This window comes from Gekko japonicus, unplaced genomic scaffold, assembly GCF_001447785.1.
Source record: "Gekko japonicus isolate JY-2015 unplaced genomic scaffold, Gekko_japonicus_V1.1 scaffold5122, whole genome shotgun sequence".
Taxonomy (NCBI): Eukaryota; Metazoa; Chordata; class Lepidosauria; order Squamata; family Gekkonidae; genus Gekko; species Gekko japonicus.
In genome coordinates, this window is record NW_015163773.1 from 23,502 (window position 1) to 40,549 (window position 17,048).

The 17,048-nt window shown below is 46.8% G+C and overlaps 1 protein-coding gene across 2 annotated transcripts in view; it reads left to right on the forward strand.

Annotated features, from left to right (window-relative positions):
* COQ4 (coenzyme Q4) overlaps window positions 1–14,850 on the forward strand; it is a 29,607-nt gene extending 14,757 nt beyond the window's left edge. For both annotated transcript variants that reach the window (XM_015407928.1, XM_015407929.1), the window contains exons 5-8: window positions 937–1,039; window positions 3,407–3,536; window positions 10,641–10,734; window positions 14,159–14,850. In XM_015407928.1, coding sequence (XP_015263414.1) covers window positions 937–1,039; window positions 3,407–3,536; window positions 10,641–10,734; window positions 14,159–14,321 — 490 coding nt within the window. In that variant the 3' untranslated portion in view covers window positions 14,322–14,850. The remainder of the gene's footprint in view (window positions 1–936; window positions 1,040–3,406; window positions 3,537–10,640; window positions 10,735–14,158) is intronic.
* Window positions 14,851–17,048: the final 2,198 nt, after the last annotated feature.

The following is a 17,048-nucleotide window of genomic DNA, read 5'->3' on the forward strand; positions in this document are numbered from 1 at the left end:
TGGGTTTTTTTCCGAGCTTCAAAATTTCCCGAAATTTTACATCTCTAGTCGGGCGGGCATTACTGGTCTAAGGATTTGGTTAGGGAAGGGATGTCCAGCATGGCTCTCTAGTCTTTGAACCTGGGTGGGTGTTGCTGAAGTACAAAATACAGGACAGCTCTGAAAGAGTGAGAGCTTCATTACAGAAATTAAATAAATGCTTTATATCAGATAATTTTGCCAAAACATGTTGGGGAAAGTTTAAATAAGGGGTGTGAGTCACCTATCGTAGAAGCAGATATATTGCAGGCAGGGGTCATTTCGTAGAAAAAGAGGTGCAGGAGCTCATTAGCATAACTCATTTGCATATGCCACACCCCCTGACATCACCGGAAGTGTGTCAGAAGGCAACACCCACCGCTCAGGCTCCACGGGACTGTTTTGGGTTGCTAGCTATTAGAGGGGGGGGAATGTGCAGATCTGTCCTCTCAGAGGAGGGAGAGCTTGTACCTGAATAAAACTTGGTCTTAAAGGTGCCACTGGACTGTTTTGGACTGGGGGGCTGGGGGGGTTAGGGTCTGCAACTTACCTGGCTGCTTCTTGTTCTGACTGAGGGCTGCTGGGAGCAGGGGGCGGGGCTTGTTGCATGTGCCCACCCCCTGGGCTCTTTACTGCAGGAAATGACCCCTGGTTGCAGGGAACTGAACTGAGTGTAGTCTCACCACAGTTACACACTTTTCCGCCTTGTTCATTTCGAGGAGAGGGATTTAAGCAGGTTGTTAATTCTCACTGAAATCAATAGGAGGCTTATTTTTGCTGGATTGTGCCAAGTATCTTCAAACTTCTGAAAGGTTGCACTCTTCCTTAGAATCCGGGTATGTTTCAGCCTTTGGTTTCTAGTGTCTTTGCCTCTTTGATTGCCCAGCATGAGCCAACCGAGTTCTCCTTCCTTCACAGAGAGCGACCTCGGATACGTCTTTCCACACTGGATATCACTGGGCTCCGGGCACTTCCGGAAGGGACACTTGGCCGGGAATATGTTCGCTTTTTGGATGACAACGTAAGCTGAAGACGTAGAGCAGGGTTTCCGGGAATGTTTTTTTTCCCTGTGCGATACTAGGACTCTCCACTTTTTAAAAAAGCTTCTGGTCTTCATGGGACTGAAGAACTTTGAAAATGCTAGAAGCTTGGAAATGAGGGGAGAGGGAGGCGCCAGGATGAGGTAGTGTGGTCTTTAGTGGTCATATGGAAGAATCTTTGCCTACAAAGCTCCCAGTGAGAGCCAGTTTGGTGTAGTGGTTAAGTGTGCGGACTCTAATCTGGGAGAACCGGGTTTGATTCCCCACTCCTCCACTTGCACCTGCTGGATGACCTTGGGCAAGCCATAGTTCTGGCACAGCTGTTCTTAATAAGAGCAGTTTCTGTCAGAGCGCTCTCAGCCCCGCCTACCTCACAAGGGTGTCTGTTGTGGGGAGGGGAAGGGAAAGGAGTTTGTAAGCCTCCTTCGGGTAGAGAAGGGCGGGGTATAAATCCAATCTCCTCCTCCTCCTCCTCCAGTGCCTTCCTGCAGCCTCTAACTTCTGGAAGGTGCCATGCGTTTAGTTTTGCTCAGGGTTTTCCAGTGCCTTGGTGGCTTTTGAAATATTTGCAACCTTTGTTTAATGGCAGACTCTAGCAACAAATGGCAAAAAATGATACAAAGCTTGTGTGTGTGTGTGTGAGTGTGAGCCAGCGTAGTGTGTGAGTGTGAGTGTGAGTGTGAGCCAGCGTAGTGTAGTGGTTAGTGTGTTAGACTAGGATCTGGGAGACCCAGATTGGACTGCTCGCTCTGCCATGGAAGCTTGCTCAGTGACCCTGGGCCAGTGTCGTTCGCTCAGCCTAACCTACCTCACAGAGGAAGAAGAGATTGGATTTATACCCCACCCTTCACTCGGAGTCTCAGAGCAGGTTACAAACTCCTCTCTCTTCCCCTCCCCACAACAGACGCCCTGTGATGTCAGTGGGGCTGAGAGAGCTCTGACAGAAACTGCTCTTTTTCAAGGACAGCTCTTATCAGAACTACGGCTTGCCCAAGGTCATCCAGCAGCTACGAGTGGAGTAGTGGGGAATCAAACCCGGTTCTCCCAGATTAGAGTCCACTCGCTTAACCACTACACCAAACTGGCTCTCAAAGAGCAGAGAATGTAAGCTGCTTTGGGTCCCTATTATTGGGTCCTGGTACATCCCCCAGAGAACATTCCACTTTTTAGGGCTCTTTTTGTAGCAGGAATCCCTTTGCATATTAGGCCACACCCCCTAATGTAGCCAATCCTCCAAGAGCTTACAGAGCTCTTCTTACAAGAGCTACTGTAAACTCTTGGAGGATTGGCTACATTAGGGGTGTGTCGCTTAATATGCAAATGAGTACCTGCTACAAAAAGAGCCCTCGTCTAGCCTCAACCCGGGCCAGAGCCTTTTCGGCTCTTGCCCTGGACTGGTGGAGCACCCTTCCAGATGAGATCCGGGCCCTGCAGAATCTGACTCAGTTCCACAGGGCCTGTAAAACAGAAATGTTTTGCCAGGCATACAGCTGAGGCAGCGAAGTTTCCATTTGAACTGGTCTCCCCCAGTCACCAATCACCTCCCCGCCATCCACTTCACCAGTCTCCACTGACAGACAGGCGGCACTACCTTACTTTGAATAGTTTTGTTATTAGTGCCTTAGAAGAAGAGAGAAGAGGAGATTGGATTTATACACCGCCCTTCACTGCCCGAAGGAGTCTCAGAGCGTCTTACAATCTCCTTTCCCTTCCCCTCCCCACAACAGACACCCTGTGAGGCCGGTGGGGCTGAAAGAGCTTGTTCAAGAACTGTTCTTGAGAGAACAGATCTGAGAGAATTTGTGACTGACCCAAGGTCACACCAGCAGCTGCATGTGGAGGAGTGGGGAACCAAACCTGGTTCTTCCAGATTAGAGTCCGTGTTCCTAACCACTACACCAAAGTCACCATCAGTTTTTAAAATTTGATTTGTTATTGTGTTAATCAGTGTTCCCTCTAAGCTGAGTTAGCGTGAGCTAGCTCACAGTTTTTTAGCCTCTGGCTCACACATTTTTGTCTTCGCTCAGGAAGGAGGGCTCCAGAGCAAACTAATTTATGCAGTAGCCAAATCACTCGCTCACAACTTTAATGCCAGTGGCTCACAGAGTAGAATTTTAGCTCACAAGACTCCACGGCTTAGAGGGAACATTGGTGTTAATCCATTTTTAACAATTTGTGAAATGTTTTTTTTTTTTTAACTTCTTGTTACCTGCCCTGAGCCTTGCTGTGCAGGGGAGGGTGGGCTAAAAGTCCAATAAAACAAGTAGAATAAACAAACATTAGGGAGAAAGATGGGGTATAAAGGAAGTGAATAAACATGCGAAACCTGCCTTTGTTCTGATCGGCAGAGGGTTTCTCCAGACACGAGGATGCCGACCAAGTTTGTAGACGACGAGGAGCTGGCCTATTTGGTCCAGCGCTACCGAGAAGTCCATGATCTGATGCACACGCTCCTTGGCATGCCTACCAACATGTTAGGTGAGTCTGGAGGGCTCGCAACTGAATTTACACAAAGCAGCCGCATCGTTGGTACACGCTGTTCTGCCCTGTATTCCAACACAGGCTCTTTGTCAAACTTCAGACGTGTGGATCCATCAGAGGGCTTTGTGAGGTGATGTGTCTCTTGCTACTAAGAAGATTCTCTGAAATGCCCCATAACCTCAAAGGGACGGGCAGTTCCCTTGGGTACAACCACTGTCTCAGTTTGAGGAACAATCAGGTTAGTGCTTAACAAGAAAGCGAAAAGATTTTCTGTAGACAGAAGGTGACAGATCTTGAAACAGGCACCTTGCAGACAGGGGCGTAGCCAAAACATTTTGGTTGTTGGGGCATGGGGAAATCCGGGGAGGGGGGCGCGCCAGCCGCACCAACTGCTCCTCTTGCGGCAACGGAAGAAGCGGCTCCGGCTCCACTGTGACCTCTAATCCTCCTCTAGTCCTCTCGATTGGAGCACTCGATTCCGGGGTGCTTTTCTGTGTAAAACGGGGGGGGGGGGGGAATCTCCCGACTCTCTCTTTTGCATTGTGCAATTTTATATTTTATTTTTTGCTATTTTATTTTATTTTATTTGTATTTTTTTAAAACATGTCTATTTGTCGGCCTGGAAAAAAGAAAATGAGGCTGAAACTTCCCTGACTGTGCCCGGGGTCATTTTGGAAACCCCACGTGCATCTTACATTTTTAAAATATTCTTTTGAATTTTTATCTGCGGGGGCGGCACTCATTTGGGCGGGGCATTGCCCCCAAATGCCCTCCGTGGCTGCGGGCCTTCTCCCAGAGTATCCACTTGCCTGTCCTGGAGCCGCTGATGCAGTGGAAGTCATGTTGGGGGGCCCCCCTTGCGGCCTGGCAGCTCCCCATTCCCATAGAGCACAGCTCAGCTAGGAAAAGACAAATGGCCTTCAAAAGGCTTGAGGGGGGTTGTGCAGTGCTTAGCTCTCCCCTCCCTCGTCTGCTTTGGGTGGGGTATCCACACGGATGCTCTGCCTGCAGCCACTCCCCGCAGTTCCTCCATTGAGTCAGATGAAAGGAGCAAGCCCTGAGAGCTCCACTAGTCATGCCCAGAATAAGCACAATAGAGTGTACACTGTCTGTCATGACCCCTTGTGAGTTGCCACCTTCCTCTGCCATCACTTTAGACTGAGGGTCCCTTGGAAAGGCCCTCCCAAGCCCGACCAAAATGCCCCTTTTAAGCCGAGAACTATAGGCGTGATGACTAGGCAGAGAAAATTAAACGAATGGTTTATTAATACAGTAATGGGGCAAGGAAAACAAGACAAGGTGCTTAAAATATATAACAGTGTCTAAAAGGCAAAAGAAATCTTAACACGGCTACCTATTTCTCTTAACTGGTTACTATTCAAGGCCCACAGCCTTTTATACCAGGCCATTGTCTGTACTCACTCTGTCCCAAGTGAGGGATCTTTCTCTTAGACCAGACTGTCCCCTCAGTTTTACACTGTAAGAGGGAAGAACGCAGTAGAGAAAAGAACACAGTTCCACAGCCCACAAAGTTTAAGTCACAATTTCCTCATACAATCCCTGGACACCGATTGGTTACAACCGTCACTAAGCATTGTGTGGGGATTGTAGGCTGTCTTTCCCCTCCCCCACGGGTCTCCTGGGGCCTAGGCCTCTAGGCCTTGTCTCCCAGACCTACACAGATCATGACACCCTTCCTTTAAATGGGGGGGGATGCTGCTCTCTATTGGGGGGGGGAAAGAACCCTGTGCGATACCAGCCTCAGATACTGTCCAGAACAGCAGTCCAGTTTGATGGGGGATTAGACATGCCTACCAGTTGTGCATGTGACATAAGGTGGACTCGATTCTAGGTTATATTTATTCGTTTTATTTTATTCATTTTGACCCCACCATTCTCCCCAACGGGGGTCTGATTGAAGGGGCTCACATCGTTCTCCTCTCCTCCATTTTATCCTCCCAACAGCCCCCTGAGGTAGGTGAGGCTGAGAGGCTGTGACTGGCCCAAGATCACCCAGCAAGTTTCCATGGCTCAGCTGAGTAGGAATTCGAGCCTGGGTCTCCCAAATACGAAGCTGAAACTTTTAATGACCACACCACTTGGGCTCTTCTATGACATCGCACGTTCGTGCTTCTTTGTGGGATGTCCGTGTTGCTTTGCGTAACCAGTGGTGGGCTCCTGCCTGCATCCTACCCACCTAAATGAGAGCACTGTCTGGGAAAGCGAGTGAACCAGGTGTCAGGTTTGGCACATGGCAGTGTGGGGCTCCGCGCATGAAAGAGCACATGGACCGGACCCGGTCAAAAGTGAGTTTCATTTGAAGCACTCCAACAGTCATGCATTTTCAAGATTCTCAATCACATGGGCTAGAAACCTAGCTGGAGAAGACCCGCCTCCCCGAAATTCTGGTGTTTTGCACTCAGTAGCCAGTTCCATGCCCTGACCTAGCCTAGGCTAGGTCAGTCTTGTCAGTTCGCAGAAACTAAGCAGGGTCGGCCCTGGTTAGTTCATGGATGGGAGACCACCGAGGAAGTCCAGGGTCGCTACACAGAGGCAGGCGTTGATGAACCACCTCTAAATGTCTCTTGCCTTGAAAACCCTACAGGGTCACTCTGAATTGGCTGCAACGTTGTCCTTGGTCGCAAATTCCCCGTGGGCCTGGTATGCAGCTCTAGTCACTGGGTTCTCCGTCGGCCTGCTTCAGAAGACAAGGTTACTGCCCTTCATTGCCTTTAACGTGCATGAACGGGGTGCTTGCAACGGGGACAGCAGGGCTGTCTTGGCTGGCAGTCCCCTTTCACCTATTTTCACGAGGGAGCCAAGCCATGCCCTGAGTCACTAGGTGGTTGGAAGTAGAGGAGGTGCCTGCATTGCCTTTGAAGCAGGGCTGGGAAACGTGGGGTAGAGAGGGCAGGGCGGCTGTTGTGTAATTAGCCACTTTAAGCAATCTGTGTTGGAGGCAGAGGAAGGAGCCCGTCACTCCCGTCTTTGTCCTTTATCTCTTCATCTGTATAGTTTAAAATCCTGGCTGAAATTGCAGCAGACTGCATTCTCCTGCCTGGACCCCAGGCACTCTGGCTATTTTTAGCATTCCATTCTTGCAGGCTAAAAGACACCAGACCCTTTGCATACGTTTATTTCCTTCTTTTTTCCAGGGGTGTCAAACATACGGCCTGTGGGCCAGAAGCAGCCCTTCTAGGGCTCTTATCTGGCCCATGAGCACCTGGTCATTACCTTTATTGCCAGATGACAGAGGCTGTGCATTCTGTCCAGGGGTCATTTCGTAGAAAAAGAGGTGCAGGAGCTCATTAGCATAACTCATTAGCATAGCTTATTTGCATATGCCACACACCCTGACATCACCGGAAGTGTGTCAGAAGGCAACGCCCACCCCTCAGGCTCCACTGGACTGTTTTGGATTGCTAGCTATTGGGGGGAGGACGTGCAGATCTGTCCTCACAGAGGAGGGAGAGCTTGTACCTGAAGGAGATTGTAAGCCACTCTGAGACTCTGAGTGAAGAGCAGGGTATAAATCCAACTCTTCCTCTTCCTCGAAACGATGACAAGTTTTTCTGCTGAAGAGTTGATGCTGGGTATCTCTTGTAGTAGCCTGAGGTGTCGTTGTTACCCCTCTTGTGGCTTTGTGAACACTGTCACTCTGTTAAAGGAATCTTAGGCAACTAATTGCATGTTTTAATTGATTAAATCTGTGTCCATTTGCACATGTGCCGTGTGTGTCCACACACACCCATATGTAATATGGGAAAGTTATAAAGAAAGAAACTTTCTTAAATTTTGTGAGTGTGCCCATGTCCTAGTAGAGGCATTCCTCCCGTGTAAGAGAGGAGGGAGGATGCTTCTTCTGAGCAGTTTAGTTTGAACATGATGTGCACAAGTCGTAGCAAGTGGCATCTGGGAAGAAGTATTCCCTGCTGCATAAGAGAGGAGGAGGAATGCTCCTGCTAAGACCAAAGGATGCCTCTTCAAAACATTCTCCCCTGTGCATGAGAAAGAGAAACGCTGCTTCTAAGAGGACTTCTGCTACCTGTGAATTTCTACGTACCATAGTTGTCCAGTATTCACAATTTTTGGTCCTTTTAAAATGTTCGTTTTCTAAAAAAATATTTACGTTTGCGGCGCATCGGGTGGAATATAAATGAGATAGCTATATCAAGTCGACACTTCTAAGCATTAATCAGTGAAACAATCACACTGTGAATAAAGGAGAGCAAAGGCAGGAGAGTTACTCTGATGCCGACCCTCTTTGTAAACCCATTTCTACAAGGTAAAACTCGAAAGGCTAGAAAAAAAAGTAAATTCCCCACTGGAAATAGTAAACAGTATCCATTCTTCCTAGGCGTAAAAGGGGGGGGGGAATCTTCATGCTGCTAAGTCATGGTGTTTCATACAAGACCCGTACCTTACTGTCAAGGAGTTCCAGGCTAAACCCCGTGGGTCCCCAGAGAGTGTTCCCTCTAAGCTGAGTTAGTGTGAGCTAGCTCTCAGTTTTTTAGCCTCTGGCTCACACATTTTTGTTTTGGCTCAGGCAGGAGGGCTCCAGAGCAAACTAGTTTATCCAGCAGCCAAATCTCTTGCTCACAACTTTAATGCCAGTAGCTCACAAAGCAGAATTTCTGCTCACAAGACTTCCATGGCTTAGAGGGAGCATTGGTCCCCGGCAATGTTCCCTCTAAGCTGTGGAGTCTTGTGAGCAAAAATTCTATTTTGTGAGCTTCTGGCATTAAAGTTGTGAGCAAGAGATTTGGCTGCTGGATAAACTAGTTTGCTCTGGAGCCCTCCTGCCTGAGCCAAAACAAAAATGTGTGAGCCAGAGGCTCAAAAATTGTGAGCTAGCTCACACTAACTCAGCTTAGAGGGAACACTGGTCCCCAGGGCAGTTGTACACAAGTAACCAGACCCTTGTTTAATTTGGCCCTAGATTAGGATTGTTGGAATTAGAATTGTAAGCCGCTTAGAGCCCCTAGGGGGTGAGCGGGATAGAAGCCGAAGGATGGATAAATAAATAAATAAATAAATAAAATATGAAAATTTATTCTACTGCCAACACATTACTCTAAAATCATGCAGCAAGAAAACAAGAAAGCTGGATTAACTGCCGAACACTTTTTGGAACTGGTGTTAGATGGCACGAGCCTTAAATTCAGAAGTGAAAGGCGACCGCTCAGGTGTTGTCTATGCTCAAAGGTCATTTCGGGGGGGATCGCGGGGGATCACAGTTCCCCCCGGGTGAGGTATGGGGGCGGGGCACATGACAAAGCCCCGCCCCCTGCTTCCGGCCGCCCCGCTTCCAGCCCTCATTCAGCCAGGAGGAGGCAGGAGAAGAGGGAGGGTAAGTTGCTTCCTCCCGATCTTCTTCAATTCCCCAGGGCCCGTAAGACGGAGCTCTTCCGCCAGGCCTTTGGCTGAGACAGCGGACGTCCAATGTACCCTGAGGTTCTTGTCACCCATTAACAACTGCTGGTCACTATTTACATCTTATTATGGGCCAAGACCTCTCGCAACCATTAATTTTTCTACGTAGGGCTGCCAAGCCGCGGCAGAGGATCCGCACGTCTTCACAGGATCCCTGCTGCGGGGGACAGCGATATGCGTTGCACCGCCGTCGCCAGGATGTGACGCTACGTGTCGCTCTGGCAACGTCCCGCGGCAGGGATCCTGTGAAGACGTGCAAATCCCCCGCCGTGGCTTGGCAGCCCTAATTTAGGACCTGGCGAGATCTTGTCCATGGGGTCGCGAAGAGTCGGACTCGACTGTGCGACTGAACAAGAACAACATTTAGGGTTGCCGGGTCCTACCTCTGATCTGGCGGGGGGCTCTCGGGTCCTTGTTAGAATCTTCTGCCACATGCACACTGCAGTGGTGTCACCCAGTAGTAACATCGTCACATTGCTGACATCGGGGGTTACGCTCTAGTTTTTAGGGAAAACTCTATGGTTTTTTTGCCCTCAAAAACAGAGTTTGCCCAAAAACTAGAGTGTCACCCCCATGATGTCAGCAATTGTAACCCCCGAAACCAGGGGAGACCCCACCCCAACCAGGGGGGACGGCAACCCTACGTCCATTTCAGGATTTGCAAATTAGACAGAAAGTTGGGGAGTGAGTAGAACAAATGTTAATCTTGTCTTTTACAGGGGAATCTGGGTGCGATGTTCCTTTTCAATGCTTTTTATGTTGCTGGAGAAAGATTGCAAGGAGACTTCCAAGTTAAGAGATAGGGAAAATCATTGGGTTACAGTGCAAACCCAGGGGTCTGGGCCCATCTTTTTTCAGATAGTTCTCCTTTTTGTGTATGTACTCTTTTTAGAGAAAACGTTTGTAAAATGTTATACCAATGGCTTTTAACAGGTGCTAAGACTTGCTGGGATTTATAGAAGCCGTACCAGCCATTGTTGGCTTTGTGACCAACCAAATATGGATTTTGTTTTTACATATGTGGTGGTTTTATATAAGACCTAAATCCTTTTCCTTATGATAATCGCTTTCTGTGGCTTTTGCTACTATATAGGTTCAGCCAAGCTTGTCCTTTTTAACAATATAATTCCAATGCCAAAACAATACCAGTTTCTTTGCCCTTTGTTCATTGACTGCTACTAGGTTAGTTTTTGCTAAGGTTCGGAAGTCTTGGTTGCAACTACAGAGACTGGGTAAATAGAGCAAAAGGTAGATTTTTTTAAAAAAAATCTACTTTCCACTTACTTCAAGGGCACCTGTTAAATTGATTGATCTAATTGATTTTAGTACAAAAAATAATTTTCACTTGTCAAAACAGCTTACAAAATAGAGTCAAAACAACAATGTTAACCTTCGTACAAGAAACAGTTCGTAACACCCTGGCCCTTTTTTTGATGTTTGAGAATCATGTGTCTTCTCTATGGCTGGTTCAGAAATCCAGAGGCTGTCTAGAAGATAGACCTTGGGCTGGCCAAATGTGATGGTTCCTCCTGGCGGTGTCTTGCTAACCCCCCCCCTTACATTCCGTCTGTTCCACTGTCCTAACTTTTCAACACTAGGTGATGGAGGATCTCCCTCTGTTTTTGACAAAGCTCTGACTTGTTTTTATCATCTGTTGCTTCTCCTCAGGGGAGGTCGCAGTAAAATGGTTTGAGGCTGTCCAGACTGGCCTGCCCATGTGCATTCTGGGAGCAGTTGTTGGCCCTGTTCGTCTTAATACCCGGTAGGTTGAAGAGCCTGTAAGTGTGACTTAAACCTAGAGATGTGAAGGCCCGGGAAAATTCGGGGAAAAACCTGTTTTTTTCTGTTTTTTTCCTGAAGCCTTTTTGTGTTGTTGTTTTTTGAAAAATTGGAAAAAGAAAAAGAATAGACTATGGAATGTTTTATTTTAACATGATGAATAAAATATTTTAAGACAAAGTGTTCAAATATTTTCCAAATAATTTCTAAAATATATATATATGGTATCTCAGATTGATCTAATTTCTGTGCACTGAGGACAAGCAAGTCCTAGGCTACAAACAGAACTCTCCAATGCAAGCACAAGATGCATTTCTTCCTTTAGGAGGTGCGATTGTCAGAAGAAAATAAAAAAGTTTCAGTTTTGTTTTTGCATGTGGGAGGGTATTCTGTTTGTAATAATTGTTTGGATACACTATATTTTTAATATGCTAGTTGTGATAATTTCATGCCAAGTAAAAATGTCCATAGTCATATTTTATGTTCCTAAAGTAACAGAATGACTTTCAATCTAGAAAAGACAAAAGAAATGCTAATGTAGCATTTTTTTCAATTTTTCCGAAAATTTCTGTTTCCCCCCCAAGCTTCAAAATTTCTGGAAATTTTACATCTCTACTTACACCTGAACTAAGATTTTCCATCTGAACCTGATAGTGTGGCTCTTAAACATGACAGGCCTAGACTGTAAGGTTGCTGACTTCAGGTTGGGAAATTCCTGGAGATTTAGGGGTGGAGCCGGGGGAGGGCAGGGTTTGTGGAGGGAAGGAACCTCAGTAGGGTGTAATGCCATAGAGTCCGCCCTCCAAAGCAGCTATTTTCTCCAGGAGAATTGATATCTGTAGACTGCACATCCGTTGCAATTCCAGGAGATCTCCAGGCCCTACCTGGAGACGGGAATTACTACTAGTTCGTGTGTTCGCTTTGAAGATTTTCCTCAGTTTACCAAACTCCTAATGTTTGGATACACAGGAAAGGACCAGTGGGAGAGGGACAAAATGCAACCTCTTTTGGAAAATAGCATGTCCTTAAGTGAACAAAATCACTGCAGTGCCGCTTGAACTTTGATCATTAAAAGGGTGCCACATATTATCATTGGAGCTGCGGTGGCTCAAGTGGTTAAGACGCTGAACTGCAGGCTGTGGAAGGTCGGTAGTTCAGCAGATCGAGACCCGAGTGTGCCGCATGACGGAGTGAGCTCCCGTCTCTAGTTCCAGCTCCTGCCAACCTAGCAGTTCGAAAGCAAGAAATTGCAAGTAGATAAATAGGTACCACTTCGGTGGGAAGGTAACAGCGTTCCGTGCACCTTGGTGTTTAGTCATGGCGACCACATGACCACGGAAACGTCTTCGGACAGCGCTGGCTCTTCGGCTTTGAAACGGAGATGAGCACCGCAACTCTAGAGTTGGACTCGACTGGCTTTTGAGCAAGGGAACCTTTACCTTTACCTTTACATATTATCATAGAAAGTAATTAAGAATTTACTGATTGCTGTTGGGTTTGTTATAGTGCAAAAAAAGGGGAGGGGAAACAATATGGAATCTTATGGTCCTAGACGGGGGTCATTTCGTAGAAAAAGAGGTGCAGGAGCTCATTTGCATAACTTGTTTGCATATGCCACACCCCCTGACATCACCGGGAGTGTGTCAGAAGGCAACACCCACTGCTCAGGCTCCACTGGACTGTTTTGGATTGCTAGCTATTGGGGGGGGCATGCAGATCTATCCTCACAGAGGAGGGAGAGCTTGTACCTGAATAAAACTTGGTCTTAAAGGTGCCCCTGGCTGCTTCTTGCTCTGTCTGAGGACTGCTGGGAGCAGGGGGTGGGGATTGTTGCATGTGCCCACCCCCTGGGCTCCTTACTGCCGGAGCTCCGCTCCTGTGCGCTCCGCAGGAAATGACCCCTGGTCCTAAGTACCAATAAATTAACAAGTATGCTCTCTGACTTTTACAATAAGACTGTCAGGTCCCCAGCTAATTCACTCTCCACACACACTATTGGCAGTGTAATGCTTTATTAGAGATATGATACTGTGGGTTCAAGAGCTTTTGTTAGGACTGAGGAAATGCACAGGAAACTACAAGATATAGGTAAAAGCATAAAATTCCACATCCATCCATGTCGTATCTACCCCCGGCATTACTATGGCAACACAGACAGATATATGGTGCCCTATCTAGACTAGGCTGGCAGAGAAGGGTACTCCAAGGTCTGTCTCACGGGAAGCTGACTTGGGGCGCTTCTTGAGGAGTCACTTGTGAGTCACTGCTCACTTCTTCAGATGGAAGTGAGGAGTGACTCACGAAAACTCATCCCCTGCCACACATTTTGTTAGCCTTTAAGGTGCTACTGGACTCTTGCTCTTTTATACCATAACTCTGTACAGGGCTATTTTTGGGCAGGAACGCACAGGAATGGAGTTCTGGCTGGCTCCTGAGTTGGCCACACCCAGCAGGAACTCATTAGCATAATAGGCCACACCCAACAGCAGAAACTCATTAGGATTGGCTACATTAGTGTGGCCTACCATGCAAAGGAGTTCCTGCTACAAAAAAAGCCCTGGGTTTTGACAACAAACAAGGTAAACAGAATAAGAAGGGAAAGGTGGGTGTGGCTGGATGACCACACTTCTGGTAACATGGGGGTGTGGCCTAATGTGCTAATGAGCGGTGCTGTCACGGTGTGGCCTAATATGCTAATGAGTTCCTGCTGTTGGGTGTGGCCTATTATGCTAATGAGTTCCTGCTGGGCTTTTTCTACAAAAAGAGCCCTGTTTTGAATTACTAACCCACAAATGACATGGGGGGAAATGGCATACATCAACCAGGAAACAGTGCGAGAAAGCAGAATGTGGCATGAAAACAATCTCAGGTTTGATCAGACTATTCTACAATTTCCCTGTGCAGCTGGTCTTTTCCTGCCAAGTGAAACTCTCTGTTCTGCAGCAGTCTCCATGAATGCAATGAAATCATGAAGAATATATTTTCTCCCTGTAGAGAAAATACTAATGACAGCCAGGCCAGATTTCTTTCCCCCTGGATTTGTACTCGTTTGTGTTTAGGCTTAGTTCTTTGAGTATTGTATCAGGTTTCCAACCTCCAGGTGGGGCCTGGAGTTCTCACAGAATTACAGCTGTCCCCCAGACTATAGAGATGGCCTGGAGAAAATGTCAGCTTTTGGAGAGTGGGTACCACATCCTTGCCTGAGCTCCGTCCCTTCCCCAAATTCTACCCTCTTCAGGTTCTGCCTTCAAATCTCCGGGAATTTCCCAAGCTGGAGTTGGCAGCTCCAGTTATCTCAAAATTTATGCATCGCTGGGCCAAGCCACCACTGAGAGTTCTTAAGTACTTCTTGTATCTCTTCTTGATCTTCCTTTTGTATTTTTTCCCCTCCTCTGCTTTCCTAATAGGAAACTTTCCATCCTAGCCACTGATCTTATCCCATGGGCTGTTCAGAGCGGAAGTAATGCCAGCTGCATCCTAAATTTCTATTACGAGAACCGCTGGGAGCAAACAGTGGAATCTCTCCGCAACGAAATCGGGATCCTGCCGCCTCCCGTGACTGGGGTGTGAATCCATGCCAGGAAAAAGAAAAACGAGTGGACACGATGGCCCTCCGAAAGACAGTGGTTTGAATCCTGACATGTTAAATACTCCTTGCTTTCGATGCACTGGAGCATCGATGGGCTATCCAGTTTGAGAGACAAATCAAGTGGTACTGATCTGCTCAAAAAATGACCGAATTCCCCCCATAAGAGGATGTCTACCTCATACCACTTCTTAATGTATTAGTTCTAAGCAAATTACTGAAATATAGAAAAAGCTGGACCCCATTTGAACAGCTGCGAAAATCTGACAGATGCCTAAAATTTCAGAGCTAAAGGAGTGATAGGTCTTGCTGTTATCTTCTAATAAAAGAGGCAATGTCTCTGTATGATCTATATTTTGGAGCAAAGGAAGAATTAAATGATTTCTAGGCTCAGAAAAGTAATTACATTCAAAGGTCATGTGACACAGGGTGTCTACAGTATATGCACCACAGTCACATACTCCATCAGAGGATGGTATTTTAAGATACCTCCAGGGCTATTTTTGGGCAGGAACGCACAGGAACGGAGTCCCGGCTGGCTCCCAAGTTGGCCACGCCCAGCAGGAACCTCATTAGCATAATAGGCCACACCCAACAGCAGAAACTCATTAGGATTGGCTACATTAGGGGTGTGTGGCCTTACATGCAAAGGAGTTCCTGCTACAAAAAAAGCCCTGGGTTTTGACAACAAACAAGGTAAACAGAATAAGAAGCAAAAGGTGGGTGTGGCTGGATGAGCACACTTCTCATCCATGGGGGTGTGGCCTAATATGCTAATGAGCTGTGCTGTCAGGGGTGTGACTTAATAGGCTAATTAGTTTCTGCTTTTGGGTGTGGCCTATTATCCTAATGAGTTCTTGCTGGGCTTTTTGTACAAAAAAAGCCCTGGATACCTCCCTTGCAAAACTCAAGGCGGTAGGGTATTAAGGTGCGCCAACATAAAGGCATACCTATGGCGAGGAACAGTCAGATAGTAGCAGTAATCGGGAAGCTCTCCAGGTGGAAGAATACCAACAAATTGAGTAGAACGATCATGTCATGCTCTATAGATTGTAGTGTTATAATCATATTTAATAGATGGTTCTTAGTCACTCTTATGGCTCCCTGTCTGGTAACTGAATAAAGGGAGTCCAAGAAAAAATTGAGGAGCTGTAGTTATTGGTCAACAACAGTGGGAAATATAAGAGTTCTCTCTGACAAAGCCGTAGCCCTCTTGGGTGTCAGAGTGTATAATTTTAACTTTAAGGGGGAAGGCCTTCGCCCAAGTTTCAAGAGATTGTATCCCAATTCAACTCGGAGGGCTACCCCCGCTACACAAATCAGAATTCCACAGATGGAACATAGGGATTTAAGAAGAATTTAATGCAAGGAGAATGAAAAAAGATGCTGTGTGTTATTCAATACTGGATCTGGGCAGTTTTGGTGTTCCACTTTTGAGGAAGCAAGGTGATATGGCAACTTTAAGCCGGTGGGGCTGTGAAGTGGATACACAAGTGGTGAGACGAGGATGTTGTGAAGAGGAATTATAAACCTCTATATTTGGACTTTTCATTGTTTGAGGAATTTGACTTGGACTATTTCTCAAGGTGTATGGATAGGTCTGCTTTTGTATTTGGACCGTGTACTTTTGAGTTTCCGATTACTATATTGTATTTTTGAAATTTTTTTTTAAAAAGGTTTATGATTAAAAATATCACAATATAAAAACAAGCCACTGGACATAAGCAGCATAAAAACTATCTACAAAACCGAAACAGACCGTTTAAGAGCTGCTATGATAAAACCCTTAATTAGAAGCCTGGGTGAAAAGGTGTGTTTTGGCTTGGCACCTAAAACAAATTAAAGGCAAGTCTGATGGTTCAGGGATGTTCCAGAGGTGAGACGCCACCACAAGACGGGCCCTGTCTGTAGTTGCCACCCACCTCATCTCTGAAGGCAAGAGAGCAAGGCTTGAGAGGCAGATCTTGACTGGCAGGCTGGATAGTACGGGAGAAGACTTGACCTAGGCAAAACCTACCTTCCTGCTTGCTGATGTTATTAAATGTAACCAGCGTTCCCTCTAAGCTGAGTTAGTGTGAGCTAGCTCACAGTTTTTTAGTCTCCAGCTCACACATTTTTATCTTAGCCCAGGAAGGAGGGCTCCAGAGCAAACTAATTGATGCTCACAAAGTAGAATTTTTGCTCACAGGACTCCACAGCTTAGAGGGAGCATTGAATGTAACGTGTCTTCTTCACTCTCACAACAAGCATGTGAGGGAGATTTCCATTACCAGTTTACAGTCAGTTAAGGGCAACTGAGACTTGACTGAAGATCGTCTAGTGAGCATCATGGATAAGCAGAGATTTGAGCTCAGATGTCATCACAGCTAGCCATTTACCCTCTCGAATTTCCTCTTTACCCTGATGAAGGTCCAGTTTGATTCAACCAAGCTTGCTGTGTGCAGATGTGATATTATTGGCAAATGCAGAGGGGACATGGGCTGACTCAGAATGAAGGGGTGGGTGAGACTGGAGGAGCGTTTCCAAGGGCGGGAGCCAGCTTTCCTTAAGACAAATGAGATGAGTGGCATGGGAAAAGGGGAGGGGAGGGGAATGTTCCAGGAGGGGAAGGGATCATCGTGGTCCAGGGACTATCTGAAAAAGCGAGCAGTGACTCACAGAAGCTCCTACCCTATCACAAGTTTTGTTAGTCTTTAAGGCGATTTCTACTA